A 10,095-nucleotide genomic window follows, 5' to 3' on the forward strand; every position below is an offset into this window, starting at 1 on the left:
TCTAAGAAGACTACCCATACTTGAAAATAGTTTAAATTGAGAACCATTTATTAAGGGGTGCTATCCATGTTTGTGAAACTAGTAGTTCCACTTTGAGTGTTGTCCAAAGTTGGTCGCCTACCTATCCTCTCCAACATGTTAAGAATCCCCTTTCTCTGTATTGGTTCGGACAATACCATAAAAGCCTTCGCTTCAACTTCATTCTTGTAGTATTCATTGAAAACTAGTTCAAGATCATCTATGGAAATATCTTGAAAACCAAAAACCTTATCAGCAAGAACCTCAACCCAAGTTCGCTCCTTCAAACCAACAATAACAGCGGCTACCTTTCTCATTTCCTCCACAAGTTTCTCACCAATAATTATTTAGGAGTCCTCCCTTTTCTTCTTCTTTACTGGACGAGACGATTTACCACTTACAGTTCCTGGCTTGATAAAAATGCTCGAAGGCTCCATTCCGTTGAATTGTGATACACGAACTCCATCCATACCAGGACTATCTACAAGATCATCTTCGTCGATATTGATAGTTGGAATCTCTTTATCGATGTCAGGATCATAACTTGTCTCTCTGAATTCTCCAGTAGCATGATCCTCCCCACAAATAATGCGAAGCTCTTCATATCTTGGAATTGGACAATTCAAATAAGGCTTGTACTTTGGATGTCTCTGTTTATAAGAAAAATAAAGATTTTTAATGTGATATAAGCATAAAGAGAAGTTTGAATTAACTTGGAAAAAATTAAGATATTAATACACCTCGATAAGCTCAGCATATGTCGTGGTATCAAGTATAATCATCTTACTCTCTTCATCCCATCCGGCTCCACTAAGTTTTTTTGCTTCACAAATAAGTTTCCACTTATCTTTGAGGGTTCGTAAGTGGTTCTCGACGTTGTATGTAGTATAATTTTCTCCAAAGATAGAATTCACATGATCAACAGCCTTTTTAAAAGCAGGGGCTTTAAATGTCTTGTACACTTTATAACCATTATTAGCAAGTTCCACTAAGCAAAAAATTAATGCCTCAATATGTGGAGGTTTCCATTTTTTGTTACCAGTTCCTTTTTTCCCTCCTGTCAGTGTTTCTTTGTTCCCGGTTGACTTTCGTTTCTTCCCTGCATTCATATGTTTTCCATCTTTTGAAGGATAATTAACTTCAAGACTTGAAATTGAATTTTGTGAAGCATTATTCTGGGAGCTTTGTGATCGTATGATTTGTTGGCTCAAATTTATGGGTGGGAACCCAATAGGAGTTCCACCAATATTGGCATTCATGAATTGTTGATTAGTGGCTCAAATTTATGGGTGGGAACCCAATAGGAGTTCCACCAATATTGGCATTCATGAATTGTTGATTAGACGAATCTCCAAGATGACCAAAAACATAGGGGTTTCCAAGAGCGTGTACTCCATGAGAATGAGTAATGTGGCGATTGTTGATCTAGTGTTGAAGTAACTTGAAAGTATCCAGTACTGTTACCCCCATATGCACACTTTTCTATATTGTCCATCGTCCTGTGATATTGTAAATATTCATTGAGACAACAAGAATAAAGTTTACATTATGACAATTGGAAAGCAAAACTATAAAATTAGACATACATATATTGAAGCTCATCATAAAAAAGAACATGTCGCTAAAGAAATGTCAAAGATACACAAAATTTTCTTTCCAATAAGCTTGATAATAGGGAAAAAAACAAACTTGTTCACTTAATGATCTAGCATATATTAGTGGTATCAATTAAAATAATACAAAACACAAATACTAATCACCTAATCCAATTTCCACCTCATTACCTTCCTTATATCGAGCACAATATTCTATCCACATAGACTTTGCTATTTCATCTCTTTTCTTTAACCAAGTAGCTTGTGCTTCTTTCTGTTCCTTTTTGCTTAAATTGAGCATGCTAACCTGAGATTCTTCACTAACAAATTCACTCTCGCTTTCATCAAAAACTACATCTTCTGTTATGTAACGATCATCTGGATCAACTATCATTATATAATTATGTAGAATGCAACATGCAATAACAATCTTGACATGTGTTTGAAATGGAAAATCAGGCCTACATGTTAGAATTTTGAAACGATTTTTTAGAATTCCAAATGCGCTCTCAATCTTTGATCGAAGTGATGAGTGACGAAGATTAAAAAACTCGCGATGGTTCAATGGTTCCCTACCATCTTGCTCTTTAAGATGGTAGTGCACGCCACGATAAGGTGCAATAAAACCGGGCATTGTCGTATATCCAGCATCGCAGAGATAATATTTATCTACAATATTAATATGAAAACCACATTATTAATAAATATTTTTTAAACTAATAAAATACTTTATAATTCACTTTATATTTTATTACCTTTTATCAAACGCAATCCCTTTGGAGGAGGCATAGACAATGCATCCCTCAAAACTGTAAAGTCATTAGCAGACCCTTCCCATCCAGCCATGACATAACAAAATAATTTATTAGGTGTAACAACTGCAAGCACATTTTGTGTGGGACCATCTTTGCGACCATGAAATCGAGCAACTATATTATCAGGGACGGACGCGGCAATGTGTGTTCCATCAATCATACCAATACAGTTATGACCATTTAAACATACATAACATATAAATTCGCCATTTTATATTACATATTACCTTACGAAGTATAGATATCAATGATTGAAAAATAATACACTTTACCTCAAACCAAGGGTACCAAGTTGATCTACAACGAATCTCATCGCATACCTCACCACTTGCTTGCTTCATTAGTAATGGTCTCAGTTTTAATATTGCCACGAGGACTGCATTGAAGTACCTACTAATAGTTTCACCTGAACGTACAAAGTTTATACCAACAACCCTATTTTTTGCATTATGCCCTACTATGTGTAAAAACATAGCAACTTGCTCCTCGATGGAAACATGCATGGTACCTTTAAGAAGTCTAGACTTTTGTAACATGCGAACAAGGTTGAAAAATGGACCTCTATCCATCCTTAAGTAGTCATATGCAAATGTTCTGCCGCCATAAAATAATCGGTTGATATAAGCATAACTCAATGAATCTCTACACTCTGTTGGTTCCCTAGGAAGTACTTCTCTTTTATTCTCAAACAACATAAAGTAAGCACACAATATACACACCACATATGCAGCAAAGCAACTTAGTGTAGCATCTCTAGCTTTTGAAGGTTCCATATTCTACATAAAACAAGTAAAACAATGTTATAAACTAAAAAAAAAAATCAGTGCACATGGTCATTATAAAAATTCGCCAATTTATTTCTCTAGTTTCAAAAAATAATATGATTCTCACATCCTACTAGCATTGTTGCATCTAAAATCTATTTTCTCATGCTACCTATAAATTCTCTTTCCAATCAACATGCATTTGTCGGTGAATGGTGGTAATTAATTATGAAAAGTCATGCTCTAAAACGCGATGTTTAACAGAACATAAAGACAAATGTCATTGGAACACTAAACATGGTGGGGCTTGCAGAGAAAGATTGACGTGCTTGTAAAGGTTTTTATGTGATGTATGATGATTAAGAGAGATTTACACTATTAGAAGGTAAAAAGGGATAAGGAAGAAAAATCTGACAGATTAATGCTTCTATGCCTAATATGTGTTACTGTTCTTTTTGTTGCCTTATCCGTTTTTCATGGAAACTGATTAACATCTAAATCCATCAGTTGCATAAGGATTGGAATGCACTAATGGACTGCTATTACCAAACTCTTCACTTTTATACCCTTAGGTACCGTTTGGCAAAGGGTTAAATGAGGGGTTAAGGAGACTTAACCCCTTCTTAACCTGCCAAACACAACAAATTTATATAAGGGTTAAAGTGAGTTAACCCTCCATAATTTGCCAAACATAAAAAATATAGAAGGGTTAAGTTAACCCCTCTAGAGAGGTTAAAATGAGTTAACCCCTCAAAATGAGGGGTTTACTAATACTCCTATTTAGATGGAATAAGAGTTAACCCTTCTAATTGTAAAGAAAATAGTCAAAATCATTGTTATTCCCAAACACTAAAACTGATCATAAGGGCTAAAATAAAATTTATTTAACGGGTTAATAATTTAGTCCTTCGGATTATCAAATGAGCTAAGTACATTAATCCTTCTCTTTAACCCCTCTTCATTAACCCTTTGCCAAACGGGGCCTTACGGTTTTACCATCATTTTATTTTAGGCTATCACTATTTTGACACTAGTTCTTTTTCCCACCATAATTTTCTTTTGTCATAAAAATCTATTTTCTCATGCTACCTATAAATTCTATAAATAATTTTCTGAAGGCGAGACCCATGATATACGATTGATTGCAATCTATCCTCTCTATACAGAGATTCAAATTGCTAGAATTTTCAACACTTATGGCCAACGAATGAACATTGATGATGGTCGTGTTATTAGTAACTTCATAGCTCAAGCAATCCGGTATTATTTCAATCTTTAGCTTCTGTCATTACAAATTCATCAATATAAGGTACTGAGGAATTAATCTTGCTGCCCTTTTTGTTTCTTCTTTGCATCTTTAGGGGTGAACCATTAACAGTTCAAGCTCCAGGAAACCAAACCCAAAGTTTTTGTTATGTTTCTGACATGATTTCTGCCTATGAATCTGAATGTTTCGGTGCATAAATCTAATTGTTGTTGGATAATTTAAAGTTTTCCTTTCTCTTCTGGAGGTTAATGGACTTATTTGGTTGATGCAAGGAGAGAACAATGGTCCTATTAACATTGGAAATCCTGGTAATTTTGATTTATTTCTACATGAACCAAAAAAACCCAGCAACACAAATTCATCTTTCCAAACTGATATATACCTTGACATAAATTCATGAGAACAAATACACAAAAACTCACAAATAAATCCATAATCTAACAGTTAGCCAATACCATAAAATCTAGCAACACATCCAATGATCTCCCCCAATATCAAATCAGCCACGTCTAGAAGAAGACCAAGAAGAAGAAGAGGACAACAACCTAAATCCGACACCAAACCCAACAAAATTCTGCTTTATTTCTACATGAACCAAAAAAACCCCAAGCTTTTTGACTATTATTTCTCAAAGGAACCTCAACTAAAAGATCAAGCTTTATGGAAGATTTCTACAAGTAATATAGAAATATTGCATGAATTTAATTGCAATAAAAGATCAAAGTTTTATCCTTTACATACCCTTTTTGTTGAAGCGAAGAACGATGAAGAAGGACCCCTTTTTACGCGAAGATGGCGGGGACTAGAACCGCGAAATTGAGTGAACAGCGAATGGCGAAGTCGGTTCTGGGGATATTAGAAGGGGAAGAGTCGGTTGGTTGTGAGGACAGAGGATAGAACCGACTCTAGGATGGTTGTGAGGATATAGATAAGAACTGATCACTTCTTAGATGACTTCCGCCGTATTTCGAAGACTTTTTGACGAAAAAAAATTAAGGAAATAGAGATGACACGTAGATGCCATGTCATCGTTTAAGGAAGTAGCGGAAGTAATTTTCAAGAGAAACAAACATTAGAAGTAGCAGAAGTAGTCTTTACTTCCTCTACTTCTGCTATTTCACAGTTACTAAGAGAAACAAACATTAGAAGTAGCAGAAGTAGTCTTTACTTCCTCTACTTCTGCTATTTCACAGTTACTTCCGTGCAAACAAACACAGAAGTAGTCTTTACTTCCTCTACTTCTGCTATTTCACAGTTACTTCCGTGCAAACAAACAGGCCCTAAAGGACCATCCTTTACCAATCTATTGATCCGATCAATATTAACATGACCCAACCTTGTGTGCCAAAGATAAGTTGGATTACTTTGATCAAACTTACGTTTAAGAGATTTACAACTTCAATAACATTTGCATAAGAATTAAGGACTGTTGATATATAATATATGTCATTATCAACTTCACAATGAGCAATAATAGAATTTCCAAACTTTATAGTATTGATATATAATATATGTCATTATCAACTTCACAATGAGCAATAATAGAATTTCCAAACTTTATAGTAGATGTTTCACCAAATAAAATAATTATCAACTTCACAATGAGCAATAATAGAATTTCCAAACTTTATAGTAGATGTTTCACCAAATAAAATAAAATATCCATTTTTACTAAGTTTAGAAACAGAAATCAAATTTTCTTCTAAAGGATGGCACATAAAGATAATCTTTTAGTTCCATTACATGCCTTTTATTCAAATGTACAAAACAAGTTTCTATAGATAATGCTAAAACTAAGGCTTCAGTCCCTGCTGTTAAGGTGATCTCTCCATCTTTAAGCTTTCGTCTTTCCTTGTACCCCTGCAAGGAATTGCAAATATGCGAAGATGAGCCGGAATCCACAAACCATATATAAGAAGATATATAACTCACTACATTAGTCTCTACTAAGTAATGAGATGATATACCTTCAGAAGATTTATCCTTCTTTAATGATGCAAGGTAACATTTATAATTCCTTTTCTAATGCCCCTTCTTGTTACAAAAGAAGCATTCATCAACAGTCTGATCCCTCTTTTCTTTCTTGGAAACTTTCTTTCCTTTTGCTGGTTTTTTCTTGTAAGAAAACTTTCTTTTCTTATAGTTAGACGGTCTAGCAGTTTCTGTAACCATCACTATGACCTTATCTTGCTTCATAATATCCTCAACCCTCTGCAACATATTGCTCGGTTCTGGCAAAGTAAGATTTGGTTCTTGAATACTAAAATTCACTTTGAACTGATTAAAGGATCGAGGAAGTGAAACAAGAATTGCATTAATTTTTGATTCATTATCTAGCTCGGTTCCTAAGGATTCTAATTCATTTATGTACCTTATCATCTTATGAACGTAGGCCTGAAGTGGTGTACCTTCAGCCATCTTGGTGTTCATCAAACCGCTCATAGCGTTTTGACGTGCAATACGATTACGTTCTTCGTACAAAACCTTAAGGCTTTTCAAGATCTCCTTGCAAGTTTTCTTTCCTTCATGCTGCTTTTGTAAAGTAGGGTCCAAGGAAGCCATAATATAGCATTTTACAAGCTCATTACGTTCAACCCATTCCTCATGCTCGAGAATCTCATATTCTGTTGCATCAGGACAGGTTCGTCCTCTTTGACAACTTTTGCCAAATTTTTAACAGTAAGGACAATAAACAAATTTCTTTTCCAATCCATATAATTCGGGTCAGTCAGTTTATAGTCATCAAGTAGCTTAGCAAAAGGATTAAACTTAGTCATCCTACACAAGCAGAACATAATAACATAAGAATCTCAATTTTATATTTTATTATTGCACAATCATTACTAGGGATAATTTAAGTAATAAAATTCACATTAATATATTTCTCTCATATAAAAAATGTGAACAGGAAATCCAAGCTTAATTATAAACCTCCAGATTTTTAAAATCGAATATAATTAAACAAGATAGAATCAGTCTATTCAATCATTAACAATTAATGACTTTCCTTTAATTTTCGTCTTTGATGAATAACATGACTATTATTTTAGCAAGCATCCCAAGACATCAATGAAGTGTTTACCCATCAATCCAGCTATCTTATATAAAACATGTGGCACTACCTATTTTAGTCTAGTGGTCCCATTATATATAAAATACTTGGCATCCTTATGTGATATATAACTAAATAATAAGTTTTAACAAACCCTATCCTTTGTGGCATCAGATAAGCTAAAAAATTATTATCCAAGTTATATCTTTATGATGGAAGACCTTTAGATTTATATTTCTTAAATATTAATCTATCTACACTTCTATACAACTTTTGTTATTTATTATAATTGAGAGAACATAAGAGAAAATAACAACAATCAATTTCTAATAAATTCTAAATTGTTTTATTTAATAGAAGTAATTCAGAACAATTCTGGACCTATTAGTAATTTTCCACGTATTACTTTAATCTCATGAAAAATTAAAATTAAACAATTTAAAAAACAATACAACCATGTCACATGTATAAATTAAATAAGTATTTCAAAAATACAATGATACATTATCAATCAACAAGAGATAAATAATCTTTTCAACACAAGAAAATAAAGTATACATGTATATGGGCTTCAGAACGAATTCTGCAATTCTTTAGGGTTAATTAGAAAATAACCACTTCTTTCATATGGGTTCCAGAACAGTTTCTGGTTTAAACAGGGGCTGAAACTAATTTTACAACAAAAAAAATCAACACTGGTGGACTTCAGAATAGTTTCTGAGTCAAACAGGGGTCTGATAATAATATTACAGTAAAATTCAAATTATCAGATTTTCGGGTTTGGGTTCTGTTTGCGGGTCAAACCCGTTTCATTAAACTTAAGTCTTAATGGGTTTGGATAAATAACTCTTTATGAAAATAAACCCACTAAGGTCATCTTCTTCAATGAAGATCTAGGGTTAGGGTTTTGCTATGTTTGTGGGATAGCCCGCCGCCACCAAAGGCCCCGCGGCATGGCGCGACCGGTGCCGAGCTCCCACACCGGCCGGTAAGGGAACCGCACCACGCCCCACGGAGCCGACGGCCGATCTCCGACGATCATCCAAAAACTTTTTTTTTATTTAATGTTATTGTGAGATCAAATCTCAACTCCGACCACCGCCGCCGCCGCCGCCCATCGTATAGGCCACAACTCTATTGATAAAGAAAGCAATTATAACAATTTAAAAAACTCTATTTAGATCAAATCTAACAAGAACCCTAATATTACAACAATTAAAAAAGAAAAAATTCTTTGATCTAATCATAAGAATTTTAATCCATGAATAATAACCAACGATTGTGAACAATGATTTCAGATTACGAAGAGTAACCGTCGGCCGTGAACAGTGTTCTCGGGCGATGAACAGCACCCGCCGTAATATTTGGTGATGAACAGTAACCCGAATTTTCAAAAAAAATTTAATCTGATTAGATTGAATTCTAAACCCACTCTGATACCATTGTTGGAAACATAACATACAATGCAGCGAAAAATTACATATCATGTAGATTAATCGAAATTAATAAAATCTAGAAAAATACCTGAAACACTTTCTGAATTTCTTTGATAATCCATCCCAAGATCAAAACAAATTAGCTTCCTCAAGAGAAAAAGCCTCCAACTGAAATCCATCTGTCACCGAAGAGGAGCAATACTGAGAGATAGGTTCTCAAAATCCATTTCCTTTTTTTCTCATCTTTTCAAGGCTACATATGAACCCTATATATAGGATTGGACATGCCTTATAGATTTCAATTTCAAAACAATTCTTAATTGTTTAAAACTCTATACATAACATTTAAAGATAGAATATTATTTTCATAACAATTAGGATAGAAATAGAATTGTATTGCATATAAACCTCTTCTAATAACATTAGTGAGACCAATTGGGTCCCATATCGAGAACCAATTATTAATCAAATTAATAATTTTAATTTAAGAATCAAATCCCTATCCGACCAATTGTTCATAAAAGCTCTTCCATAATATGGGATTAAATATTCGTGAATAATATTATCTTACATTCAGTCCCCTCCAGTATCAATTTATTTTAGGAAACTTTATTGAGCAGGACGAATCACCTATTTACTCATTCCTAAAAAGTTACCTATGGTCATAAATAAAAAATCATTTTGAAACATTAAAGTATTTTATTTTATAAGAAAATAATTTCAGAAAAATAATTTCAAAAAAAAAATCACCTATTGATGGGAATTTAATATCTTCAAGGGATATGCATAATAAATTAACTCATAAAAATGATATACTGGATCCTATCTAGATATTCATCATTTTCCTAAATAAAATCTAATAACCCAACATTTCAGGTTGTATACCACTTGTAAAACAAGCTTAACCATCATATCAAAGTATATTAGATTATCAAATCGAAAATGATAATAGCATCAAGTCTAAAGGACCATGTAACAATTCGAATTCTCTATCTCTTAGGTGACTCGTCCTAGAGAATCCAAAAAAAGGCTTGTACTACACATATCAAATATACGCTTATGACATACACCCGGGAAATCTTCATTCCCGATAGCTGAGATCAATCATTGCATCTCATATGTCGTTATGCATAATAACCCGTGATAAC

General features: G+C 33.7%; 4 protein-coding genes across 4 annotated transcripts; all 4 read right to left on the reverse strand.

Moving 5' to 3' along the window:
- Positions 1–1,277, reverse strand: LOC109842252. Its single transcript, XM_020411152.1, has 2 exons — positions 759–1,277; positions 1–668 (listed from the first exon to the last, which is right to left on the reverse strand). Exons 1-2 carry the CDS (start codon positions 1,275–1,277, stop codon positions 366–368), a joined length of 822 nt encoding a protein of 273 aa, XP_020266741.1. The 3' UTR covers positions 1–365.
- LOC109842253 (protein ALP1-like) lies at positions 1,354–2,588 on the reverse strand. The gene is made up of 2 exons (XM_020411153.1): positions 2,369–2,588; positions 1,354–2,282 (listed from the first exon to the last, which is right to left on the reverse strand). The coding sequence occupies exons 1-2, from the start codon at positions 2,586–2,588 to the stop codon at positions 1,771–1,773; spliced, it is 732 nt and encodes a 243-aa protein (XP_020266742.1). The 3' UTR covers positions 1,354–1,770.
- Positions 2,575–5,214, reverse strand: LOC109840393. Its single transcript, XM_020409022.1, has 2 exons — positions 5,201–5,214; positions 2,575–3,204 (listed from the first exon to the last, which is right to left on the reverse strand). The coding sequence occupies exon 2, from the start codon at positions 3,199–3,201 to the stop codon at positions 2,599–2,601; it is 603 nt and encodes a 200-aa protein (XP_020264611.1). The 5' UTR covers positions 3,202–3,204; positions 5,201–5,214; the 3' UTR covers positions 2,575–2,598.
- Positions 6,482–7,021, reverse strand: LOC109842254. The gene has a single exon (XM_020411154.1). It carries the CDS (start codon positions 7,019–7,021, stop codon positions 6,482–6,484), a length of 540 nt encoding a protein of 179 aa, XP_020266743.1.

Source organism: Asparagus officinalis, chromosome 5 (assembly GCF_001876935.1).
Source record: "Asparagus officinalis chromosome 5, Aspof.V1, whole genome shotgun sequence".
Classification (NCBI taxonomy): Eukaryota; Viridiplantae; Streptophyta; class Magnoliopsida; order Asparagales; family Asparagaceae; genus Asparagus; species Asparagus officinalis.

What these genes read in the sequence shown, in the direction of transcription:
- LOC109842252 (XM_020411152.1), bottom strand. Translation starts at nt 1,277, where the DNA reads ATGAATGCCAATATTGGTGGAACTCCTATTGGGTTCCCACCCATAAAT. An exon ending in CATATGCTGAGCTTATCGAG is followed by an intron (nt 669 to 758) that starts GTGTATTAATAT and finishes TCTTATAAACAG; the next exon opens with AGACATCCAAAGTACAAGCC.
- LOC109842253 (XM_020411153.1), bottom strand. Translation starts at nt 2,588, where the DNA reads ATGATTGATGGAACACACATTGCCGCGTCCGTCCCTGATAATATAGTT. An exon ending in GGGATTGCGTTTGATAAAAG is followed by an intron (nt 2,283 to 2,368) that starts GTAATAAAATAT and finishes TTAATATTGTAG; the next exon opens with ATAAATATTATCTCTGCGAT.
- LOC109840393 (XM_020409022.1), bottom strand. Translation starts at nt 3,201, where the DNA reads ATGGAACCTTCAAAAGCTAGAGATGCTACACTAAGTTGCTTTGCTGCA.
- LOC109842254 (XM_020411154.1), bottom strand. Translation starts at nt 7,021, where the DNA reads ATGGCTTCCTTGGACCCTACTTTACAAAAGCAGCATGAAGGAAAGAAA.